The sequence below is a fragment of the Papio anubis genome, chromosome 4, assembly GCF_008728515.1.
Source record: "Papio anubis isolate 15944 chromosome 4, Panubis1.0, whole genome shotgun sequence".
Taxonomy (NCBI): Eukaryota; Metazoa; Chordata; class Mammalia; order Primates; family Cercopithecidae; genus Papio; species Papio anubis.
The window spans coordinates 168891392-168903222 of NC_044979.1; the positions used below are offsets into that span (position 1 = coordinate 168891392).

Below are 11831 nucleotides of genomic sequence, written 5' to 3' on the forward strand. Positions count from 1 at the left end.
CCGATTTTTTTCAAATAGACAAGTATTAGATGTTTTCTGTTTCTGTAACAAATTACCACAGACTTAGCAACTTAAACAGCTATTTATTGTCTCAAAGTTTCTGTGACTCAGGAGTCCAAGCGTGGCTTAGCTGGGTCTTCTGCTAAGCAGTCAAGGAGTCAAGGAGTCAGTCAGTCATACAAGACTCGGGGGCTGCTCCCAAGCTCACATGTTGTTGGCAGAATTTATTTCTAGAACTCATAGTGGCTCACTTCGTAAGAGACTATCAGGGAGGGAGAGTCTGACCTCTAGATCCTTTTTTTTTTTTTTTTTGAGAGGGAGTCTCACCTTGTCGCCCAGACTGGAATGCAGGGGCACAATCTCAGCTCCCTGCAACCTCCGCCTCCTGGGTTCAAGTGATTCTTCTGTCTGCCTCAGCCTCCCGAGTAGCTGGGACTACAGGTGTGCGTCACCACACCCAGCTAATTTTTGTAGTTTTAGTAGAAACGGGGTTTTACCATGTTGTCCAGGGTGGTCTCGAACTCCTGACTTCAGGTGATCCACCCGCCTCAGCCCCCCAAAATTCTGGGATTACAGGCATGAGGCACTGCGCTCAGCCAGTTTTTTTGTATCTTTAGTAGTGACAGGGTTTCTCTATGTTGGCCAGGCTGTTTGAAAACTCCTGGCCTCGAGTGATCCGCCCACCTCAGCCTCCCAAAGTGCCGGGATCAGAGGTGTGAGCCGCCGCGCCCACCTCAGCCTCCCAAAGTGCTGGGATCAGAGGTGTGAGCCGCCGCGCCCGGCTAAATCCTCTTTGAAGGGGCTCATCTCATTAGGTCAGGCCCACCCAGAATAGTCTCTCGTTTGATTCAACTGATTTGGGACCTGAATTACATCTGTGAAATGGCTTTTCTTCTGCCACTCAATGTAACCTCATTATGAGAGGAGGGCCTCCATCGTATTTACAGGTCCTGCCCACAGTCAAGAGGAGGGGATTATACAGGATGTGTACACCAGGGGGCAGGAATCTTGGGGGCCATCTCGGAATTTTGCCTTCTTCAGTGGGAAGGATGTCCTTCTAGAGTAGCAGAACATTTGGACACCAGGTTGCAATGGGAAGAAAGCTGAATAAGTAGAATGGGACAAGATTAGGGTCAACCTCAGGTTGTCCTGCAGGCTTTTGGGGATTTTGTGTTGGGGTGATGGGTAACCTGCGCTCTGGATTTGAGGAAGGTGTGCATGGCAATGTGGTATATGGGAGAGTGGACTAAGAAGAAGACACTAGAGAGAGACAAGGAAACCAGTCAGGAGGCTGTTAGAGTTCTGGGCTTGAACTGAGGTGCTTTTAGCTCCTGGTTCCTGGGCAAGTTACTGAACCTCTTTAGTCTCGTACTTATACTTGCTCTCATAACCCTGCAGTGTGTCTCTATTTTGGTACTTATCCTCTGGTATGCTGGCACATGTTTAGCAACTGGCTTTCCAGAAAGAAAAAGTCCTATTTTGTAGTGTTTGCTGATTTTCGTGATATAAATATTCCCACCATGGCCACTTTCAAGCCACCAGCCTGATGTCCCTGAACATGGAGTTGGGAAGATATGCACAGTAGCACACCACTGTCGTATAGCTACAATAGATAAAGATAGCCCCAAGAGCTTAGACAATAAAATGTAGTAAAATAGTTAGGACAAGATGAATTTATTTATCACCTCTGTCTTTAAAACAATTTTGATTTGCAAATTTTTATAACTTAATTTTTAATAATGGTTTTTGTTTAAAAACCAGTTTGCACTTTGGGAGGCCGAGGTAGGTGGATCACCTGAGGTCAGGAGTTCGAGACCAGCCTGGCCAACATGGCGAAACCCCGTCTCTACTAAAAATACAAAAATTAGGCAGGCCTGGTGGCGTGCGCCTGTAATCCCAGCTACTCAGGGGGACAGAGGCAGGAGAATTGCTTGAACCCAGGAGGCGGAGGTTGCAGTGAGCCAAGATCCTACCACTCCACTCCAGCCTGGGTGACAGAGCGAGACTTGGTCTCAAAAAAAAAAAAAAAAAACCAGCTTGCAGCATTCCTGGAAATTCTAACTAACAGATGTTCTTGCACATTGACATAAGCCACCTGCAGCAGAGCACAGCGTGATCACAGTGTGGAACAATGTTTGGCTTTCTTTTATGTTAGATGCTTATCTCCACCATTGTTTGTGAGTTTCCTGAGGGTGGCTACTATTTATTTCTGTAACCTGAGCCCCCAACACAGTGTCTGGCATATTGTACATACTTAATAAATATCTATTGAATTAATCTGTGGTTGAGTTTAAAAATTGTTTGTCTTAAAAGTGCCTTTTTAAAAAGGAATCCTGGAAACCATTTGTATAAATGGAAACAAATACCTGACTGCGAAAATGTCACAACTACCCAGTGTGTCTTTCCTCAAAACACTTTCCAAAAAGGAATTTACCTTCTCCGCGTACAAGCATCTGATGGAAATAACACGTCTTTTTGGTCTGAAGAGATAAAGTTTGATACTGAAATACAAGGTAAGGCAGTAGTTTTTACTGGAGATTGTAATTCTCTGATTTGGTACAAGTTCTTAAAATTGTTTTTCTAATTGAACATTATTTCTTTACAAATTTTTCTAGCTTCCCTGCTTCCTCCAGTCTTTAACATTAGATCCCTTAGTGATTCATTACATATCTCTATCGGTGCTCCAAAATGGTCTGAAAACAAGCCTGTGATCCAGGATTATCCACTGATTTATGAAATTCTTTTTTGGGAAAACACTTCAAAGGCTGAGGTAAAAAGACTATAGTATAATTTTGTAGCTTAGAGTTATAACTGTGATTTAGGTAAATAAAGCTTGAATTTAAAATTTGGGGGAAATTTTTAAACTTTTATGTGGGCTGAGTGCAATGGCCTGTAATCCCAGCACTTCAGGAGGCCGAGGCGAGAGGATCACTTGAGCCCAAGGGTTTGAGACCAGCCTGGGCAAAATAGGGAGAGACCCTGTCTCAAATAAAAATTTTTAAAAATTAGCCTGGTGTGATGGCATGCACCTAATATTCCCAGCTACTTGGGGTGGGAGGATCGCTTGAGCTTCAGAGGTCAAGCTTGCAATAAGCCATGATCATGCCACTGCACTCCAGCCTGGGTGACAGAGTGACTGACAGCCTGTCTTAAAAAAAAAAAAAAAAAAGGCCAGGCGCGGTAGCTCATGCCTGTAATCCCAGCACTTTGGGAGGCTGAGGCGGGCGGATCACGAGGTCAGGGGATCGAGACCATCCTGGCTAACACGTGAAACCCCATCTCTACTAAAAATGCAAAAAATTAGCTGGGCATGGCGGCGGGCGCCTGTAGTCCCAGCTGCTTGGGAGGCTAAGGCAGAGCTTGCAGTGAGCCGAGATCGCGCCACTGCACTGCAGCCTGGGCAACTGAGCAAGACTCCATCTCAAAAAAAAAATAAGGAGTGATTAACTCAGATATTTACAGAATGAAGAACATGAGCATTTTTCATGTTTTGTACTATAGAGTTATGGGTGAGCTACATCTGGGCCCAGTTTACTTTTAAAATACAGATTCCTGAGCCTGTTGTTACTGAATCATTATCTCTGGGGATGGAGCTCATGAATTTGCATTTTTTTAACATGATTCCTATGTATTCATCTAAACCCAGGTTTCTTAGCACTACTGACGTTTGGGCTGGATAGTTCCTTGCGGGGGGGCGGGGCTGACCTGTGCAGTGCGAGATGCCTGGCAGCATTCTGGCTTCTGCCTACTAGATGCCAGTAGTGTTCCTTCCTAGTTGTGACAACCAAAAATATCTCCAAATATTGTCAAATGTCCTCTGGTGGCTCCTCCAAGGGGACAAAAATTGATTCTCATGGGACAAAAGAATCGATAGTACAGTTGTTTTTATTCCTCCAAAACCGTTGGAAAACATTCTTCCAAAGTTCAGCTTTGCCCAACAAAATGTTATTCCTTAGTCTTTAATTTTATGATGGGGGAAGGATTAGAAAAAAATTGCCCAAAAAGTAATGAAAAAGGGTTGACAAACACTGGTCTAAACCCTAAAATTCAGGTACCACTGACAAAGATAATATACACCATCAGATAATATACGTGTTTCCCAGATCACTTCTTCCTTGTGGAGTGTTAGTCAAGGATCTACCTTTAAAACTCCTGTCCAGGCAGGCTGGTGAATTCTTTCACTTTGCTTCATTTTCTATTGGAAATCTAAGCAAATTCCATTGATTTGGCTGCTTCCCTTTTTCACTGTCTAACAACACTGTAACCGTAGCATAATGTAGCCCATTGAGAATTATGGTCAGTTTTCAGATGTCTGTAGATCAGACAAACCTAAATTTCTATCTCACACTACTAAATTGTGTAACGTTACTCAAGGTGCTTTATCTCTTGGAGACTTTGCTTCCTCTTCTCTGAAGTGGTGGTAATCATAACAACTAAATTTTTCAAAAGGATGTTTATAAGGTTTAAAAGGAAGTAACAGATAGCAAATACCTAGCACATGGCTGGACAAGTAGTAGAGATTCAATAGATTGTAGTTGCCATCTTATCCTATACTGGATCATATATCAGTAATTATTATTATAGAAACTCTTATTGAATACTTATATGTAAGGTACTATGCTAAGTATTGCACATGAATTGTCTGAATCATTCTTCAAAACAACGCTGCCAAATGATGTGATTGGTTAAATTGCTGTTTGGCAAATACTTGGGATGGTGCCTTCATCCCGGCATCACCAGACTGTAGATGCTGGAGCCCGAGTAGATGTGCTGAGAGCAGAGGCCTTAAGTGTGCTTGCAGGGTTTGGCTTGGCTCTTGCGCTGCTCCTGTTTGCCAGGGAGAAAGCGTATTCCACATAGTCTCTGGTCCAAGGAGGATTAAAGGCTGTTGGAGCTGACCTAAACCCGATGTGATGCACAGCCTCCATGGGAGCTCCCCAGCCAGTCTGTAGACTTGCGAGTGAGAAACTACATAATCATGTTGTGAGCCACTGAATGTTAAGGCAGTTTTGTTATATCTTTTTTTTTTTTTTGAGACAGGGTCTCATTCTGTCACCCAGGCTGGAGTGCACTCATGTGATGTCAGCTCACTGCAGCCTCGACTTCCTGGGCTTAAGCGATTCTCCCACCTCAGCTTCCCAAGTAGCTGGGACTACAGGCACATGCCACCATGCCCAGCTAATTTTTTTGTATTTTTGCTGGAGATGGGGTTTTACCATGTTGCCCAGGCTTTGTTTGTTTGTTTGTTTGTTTGTTTTGGAAATAGGGATTTCCTCAACCTCCCAAGTAACAGAGACTACAGGCTCACACCACCATGCCTGGCTAATTTTTTTGAAATTTCTTGTAGAGACAGAGTCTTGCTATGTTGTCCAGGCTAGTCTTGAACTCCTGGGCTTCAATGATCCTCCTGCTTGGCCTCCCAGAGTGCTGGGATTACAGGTGTGAGCCACAGGCTTGTTAGACATTATTCTGGCAATAGCTGACTAATACAGATAGGAGCAATAACTGTCCCAATTTTACAGGTCAGGGAATCAGGCAGAGAGAAATTAAATAACGATTGCAAGACCACACAGCTGTAAGTGATACCTCTTCATAAGGCAGTTTGAGGCCCAAACCCGTACTCTTAACCATTCTGTCACTAATCAGAGGTAATACAATGGCAATTACCCCAGACTTGGCATGTACTTATAAATCAATTAGAATTCTCTTAGGAATAGATCATATGCTTTTTGGCAGCAGCATTTTTAACTTTCTGATTTGGATATAGTGGTTTGTCTAAAACAAATTTATATTTCTTACACATATACCCTGTAATCCCAGTGCTTTGAGAGGCTGAGGTGGGTGGATCACTTGAGGCCAGGAGTTCAAGACCAGCCTGAACAACATGGTGAAACCCCATCTCTACCAAAAAAAAAAAAAAAAAAAATAGGCGTGGTGGCATCTTTACCTGTAATCCCAACTACTCAGGAGGGTGAGGCAGGAGAATCACTTGAACCCAGGAGGCGGAGGTTGCAGTGAGCCCAGATTGCACCACTGCACTCTAGCCTGGGTGACAGAGCGAGACTGTCTAGAAAAAAAAACAAACACGTACCAACTACGTGGGAGAGGCCAATATTAGACTGAACATAAAAGAATTGAGAAAGTACATATTCTCTGATTTCATGAGGTGACTAAATTTTATCAATGATTTAATTATATTTTCTAGAGAAAAATTATCAAGAAAAAAACTGATGTTACTATTCCTAATTTGAAACCACTGACTGTATATTGTGTGAAAGCCAGAGCACACAGCGTGGATGAAAAGCTGAATAAAAGCAGTGTTTTTAGTGGTGTTGTGTGTGAGGAAACAAAATCAGGTCAGAATCTTTTATTATCTCTCTTAAAAATGTGACTAGACAGAATAAAAGTAATTCTATACTGAACACTGAAAATTGTAAAACATTTTCTCTTTACTGCAAAAAATATATAGAATGTTTTCTTCTTGAACTACATAAATCAAAAGTAGACTTTCTAGAAAATATTTGTAAATGCATAACTCTCAAGTTGGTGGTGTTGGATGCTTTATATTTCATCCAGTAGCCCTATAATTAATTTCCTTAATTTATTGCTCTTTAACATTTAATAAGACTATTAGTTTAAAATTTTAATAATATCCTTAACATAATTATCATGTAGAAATCACTTAGTTCCATTTTGAATTTTTTTAATGTGGGAACTGGTTTAGTCTCATTTTCTATTTTACAGTTTCTAGTGTTGACTGGTAGAGGCTTAGTCACAGAATATCTATTAAATTTTGCTAGTTGTGTGACATACGTGTAAGTGCTGAAGGATACTTGCATGTTTGGCCTGTATGTCAATATTGTATTTCTCCCTGAGGATCTCTTCAGTTCCCACGCCAATCTTTAAATGTAAATGTCATTGTCTATGGTTGGTGTGGACTCAGTGCTACCAGAAATATTTTTAAGAGTATTATTTAATAGATTTTATATTTCCTTTCATATGGCTTGTCTTTCACACAGCTGTCAGCACTGTTAGGGCATTTGTATGTCAAAACATATAAATATCATGTATATCTTTTTAGGAAATACATCTAAAATGTGGCTTATAATTGGAATTTTTACTGTATTACTTGCTCTCCCGTTTGTCATTTATGCTGTGAAAGTCCTCTTGAGATGCATCAATTATGTCTTCTTTCCATCACTTAAACCTTCTTCCAATATAGATGAGGTATGTTACTTTCTTTATATCTTTTTTTGTCAACAGCTAGGAAATGAACAGGAAATGTGTTTGATTTCAACAGGATATATATAGGTTTTCTTGATATCCAGAAAATAATAGAGACTGATTTGGGTATTTTCTTCAAAGTTTTAGCCAATTAACTTTAAAAACAGTAATTTAATATAAATAATAACATAGCATGGGATAGTAATGATTGTCCTTAATTTCATATTTTTCTGGCAATTCCTAGATTCACTGTGGCATTTGTTTTACCATTTAAAGCCTATGATTCTTGGCCAGGCGTGGTGGCTCATGCCTGTAATCCGAGCACTTTGGGAAGTTGAGGCGGGTGGGTCACTTGAGGTCAGGAGTTTGAGACCAGCCGGCCAACATGGAGAAACCTTGTCTCTACTAAAAATATAAAATTAGCTGGGCGTGTTGGCATACACTTGTAATCCCAGCTAGTCGGGAGGCTGAGGCAGGAGGATCGCTTGAACCCAGGAGGTGGAGGTTGCAGTGAGCCGAGGTCGTGCCACTGCACTCCAGCCTGGGCGACAGAGCAAGACTCTGTCTCTAAATAAGTAAATAAATAAAGTCTGTGATGTAATTCTTTTCAGTGCAGACAGTCCCCAACTTACGCCGTTGGAATTATGTCCCGCATTTGTCAGAACATAATTCCATTGTAAGTTGGGAGCATCTGTATATATCCAGAAGACTGAAATATTCTATCAGTGTAGAAAGCATATTATATAGGTGAAATCACACAAAATGAAATAAAACATGAGACTTTTTTTTTATGACACATCACAGTTTTTTGTTTGGCACTTCTATGAAGTTAGCATATTAAATGAAAGCACTAAATGGTGAAGGCCTAAGCATAGAATCTGTTCCTGGGAAATGATGCACTCATCTAGGGTGGCTTTTATGAATTTGAGCGAGTCACTAAGGGCAGGTAAGCAAGTACCCTTGGCTGTAAACTACCCCGTAGAGGTGTGAGGAACAAAGGAGATAAACCTTAAGAGCCTTACCACTCTAAAAATGCTCAGTAAATATTAACAATTTTACTGTTACACCCCTGAGCACAAGAATGTCATTCTGTGTACTCTAATATTCATAGCTATTATTCAAAATAGACTTAAAACTAGTTACAATAGCTAATAATTTCTCACTTGTGCTTCTTTTGGATATCTATGGGTTAGATACAAACATTTTTATTATTTCAAAAAAAAAATGTCATGATCCCAGAACCCTCCCACTCCTGTCCTTTCCCATGTTCTTCCCCGCCTACCCCTGATGGCACAGTGTACCTTTCTTAGGTACTTTTCAAAGACTCCCACAAAAGGTACTAAGATAAGAGTGACCTCACTAATGATTTTAAACATTATAAGGCAATTAGTATGTTCTTAGGTGACTTTTTAATATGCAGACCAGAAGATAGGTTTTCTCAGTAATGGACATAAGAAACTAAAGCTATTATAACTAGAAAAGGAATTTTTATTATTTTAAATAATTGATTTCTACTCTTTCCCTTTTTTTTAATTAGTATTTCTCTGAACAGTCATTGAAGAATCTTCTGCTTTCAACTTCTGAGGAACAAATCGAAAAATGTCTTATAATTGAAAATATAAGCACAATTGCTACAGTAGAAGAAACTAATCAGACTGATGAAGATCATAAAAAATACAGTTCCCAAACTAGCCAAGATTCAGGAAATTATTCTAATGAAGATGAAAGTGAAAATAAAACAAGTGAAGAACTACAGCAGGACTTTATATGACCAGAAATGAACTCTGTCAAGTATAAGGTTTTTCTGCAGGAGTTACACTGGGATCCTGAGCTCCTTGCCTTCCTCTCAGTAACTACAAAGAGAACATTTCCCTGTTTCGGGGAAGAAAAAACATCTTCAGATCATAGGCCCTAAAAATACAGGCAAGCACTTTACTATTTAAAAATGAAATTACAGGCCCAGGCGCGGTGGCTCATGCCTGTATCCCAGCACTTTGGGAGGCCAAGGCAGGCAGATCATGAGGTCAAAAGATTGAGACCATCCTGGCCAACATGGTGAAACCCCATCTCTACTAAAAGTATAAAAATTAGCTGGGCATGGTGGCATGTGCCTGTAGTCTCAGCTACTCAGGAGACTGAGGCAGGAGAATCACTTGAACCCGGGAGGTGGAGGTTGCAGTGAGCCGAGATAGCGCCACTGCACTCCAGCCTGGCAACAAAGTGAGACTCTCTTTAAAAAAAAAAAAGAAAGGAAATAAAGAAAGTAATTATAAGAGTTGAGACAAACGTTTCCTACATTATTTTCCACGTGTAAAATCTTGAAAAAGCCTGTCATTGGACCTGCATTGGATGAGATGAGTCAGATCAAAACGATGGCCACCTGTCTCCCTCTTGCGAGCCTAAGTGCAACTGTGCTCGCTGTGCACTGTGGCTAAGGATGATGTGTGTGTTCCTGTCCGTCACTGATGCTGCTGGTTACTGCATGTGCCACACCTGTCTGTTCGCCATTCCTAACATTCTATTTCATTCTTCCTCTGGAGATATTTCAAACATTTGGTCTTTTAACACTGAGGTTAGGCCCTCAGGAAATTTATTTAGGAAAGTCTGAACACGTTATCACCTGGTTTTCTGGAAAGTAGCTTAGCCTAGAAAATAGCTGCAGATGCCAGAAAGATGATCCCTAAAAATGTTCAGGGACTTCTGTTCATTTATCCCAAGAACATTGGCTTCTACATCACAGTATCTACCCTTACGTGGTTTAGGATTAAAGCCAGGCAATTTTTTACTGCACAGTAAGACTTCTGATTCAAAACTTACTAGAACAATAGCTTCTGGCTGGAATTTGCAATCCCTGAAGTCATAGAAAATAAGTAACTATCTAATTAGAGAAATAATTGTTGTATTTTAAGATCTGAGAGTGCGTACAAGTTTTAATACACATGCCATGCCAGAAGATAGTGTATGCAAGAACTCTTGGGACCAGAAAATGGCCATGATGGGAGACTGACACAGAAGAAGAATGCTTCCATAGGAAAGAGGTCGCTGGCCTTGGTGCAAGAGGAAGAAGAATGTTCCACTGGGAGCCTGAGCGCCTCATCAGCTCTCAGTGATGAACCCACTCTGTTATGGGTGGTCTCTGTCACTTTGAGTACCAGGCTGGCTTCTCTGCACTGTCTAGCAGTATTCAGATACCCCTTCTGCTCAGCCTGCTTGGCCTTAAAATACAAATCATTGAACTGAGGGGGAAAAAATGTAACTAGGACGAAAAACCTAATTTAAGAAATCACATGATGCTTTCCAAAGGCATCTACAACTTATTTTTAAATTACTTGCTACTGGGGATTACCCATGGATATTCTTAATAGGCCGGAAGTCTGGGAATTCTGGTGGCCTCTAGGGCAGAGTTCTCAGAGCACCGTTCCGGCAAGGACCAGTGAAAGAGAAAAGAGACAAAGTTAGAGCGTGCTGGGAAGCGGCCATTGCTAAGGCCAGTCTGATTTAAGTAGTCATTTCTGCTGAAAAAACAGATCATCCTGTTGGAAGAAGAGGTTGAAGGCAGCTGCCCTCGGGAGGGCTGTGGTGCTCAGCACATCCTGGGCACGTAACGTGTCTGCAGACCACACCATGCGTGTCCCCGGGCCTGCCACCTGGCTTCTGGAGTGGTTCAAGCAGAGCATAGTGAGCCATTGAGGAGACCCAGGAATCTCCTCTGAGACCCAGCTCTCTGCCGGAGAACCCCACACTGACACATTTTCATCTTTCAGACCATAGGCTGTGTTTTTGAGACTGTCTCACTCTGTTGCCCAGGCTGGAGTGCAGTGGCTTGATCTCGGCTCACTGCAACCTCCGCCTCCCGGGTTCAAGTGATTCTCTGCCTCAGCCTCCCGAGTAGCTGGGATGACAGGTATCCGCCAACACACCCTGTTAGTTTTTGTATTTTAGTAGAGATGGGGTTTCACCATGTTGGCCAGGCTGGTCTTGGACTCCTGACCTCGTGCTCCACCCACCTCGGCCTCCCAAAGTGCTGGGATTACGGGTGTGAGCCACCATGCATGGCTGGCCTGACCTTTGGAAAAGCCCTGTCACTTTGGAAGTTTGCGTCTTTGAAGAGGTGGTTGGAAACATATCCTGACTGCCTGCCACCATTGCTTATCAGACTACTGCAATTCAATGATCCTGCCCAGGACTTCTGGCCCTGGGTTCACCACTGGGAAAACGTGCTTCAGACTGCATAGCCTAAAAAGGAGTAATAATGCCCTTGTAGGTTGTGGAGAAGGGAAAATACAACACCAGTGAAATTGTTAGATCTCTAGGAATTTGGAGCACAGGGCTTTACGTTTTGAGACCATCTGTGGTTTTCAGTGAACAAGCACTGAGCACCAGCAGCAAACAACAACAACAACAAAAAAAAAACCTCGTTTTTACCTCGTCTTCTAGACATTAAAAGGCAGTTGCATTCCACTCTTCATTATGTTCTACATGTTGCTTCATCAGCATATGCTTAGCTGTAAGTGACAAGTATATTTTCTGAACAGAAATTTACTTAGAAATACCATGTACTTGGGTGTACCAATTAACTGCCTTAAAATTAGCATATTGGTAGTTCT

At 41.8% G+C, this 11831-nt stretch overlaps 1 protein-coding gene across 4 annotated transcripts in view; it reads left to right on the top strand.

Annotated features, from left to right (window-relative positions):
- Positions 1–11016, top strand: part of IFNAR1 (interferon alpha and beta receptor subunit 1) — a 30276-nt gene extending 19260 nt beyond the window's left edge. For 2 of the 4 annotated variants that reach the window (XM_009202327.3, XM_009202325.4), the window contains exons 7-11: positions 2314–2513; positions 2616–2770; positions 6206–6356; positions 7082–7227; positions 8762–11016. In XM_009202327.3, coding sequence (XP_009200591.1) covers positions 2314–2513; positions 2616–2770; positions 6206–6356; positions 7082–7227; positions 8762–8995 — 886 coding nt within the window. In that variant the 3' untranslated portion in view covers positions 8996–11016. 4 annotated transcript variants of the gene reach the window in all.
- Positions 11017–11831: the final 815 nt, after the last annotated feature.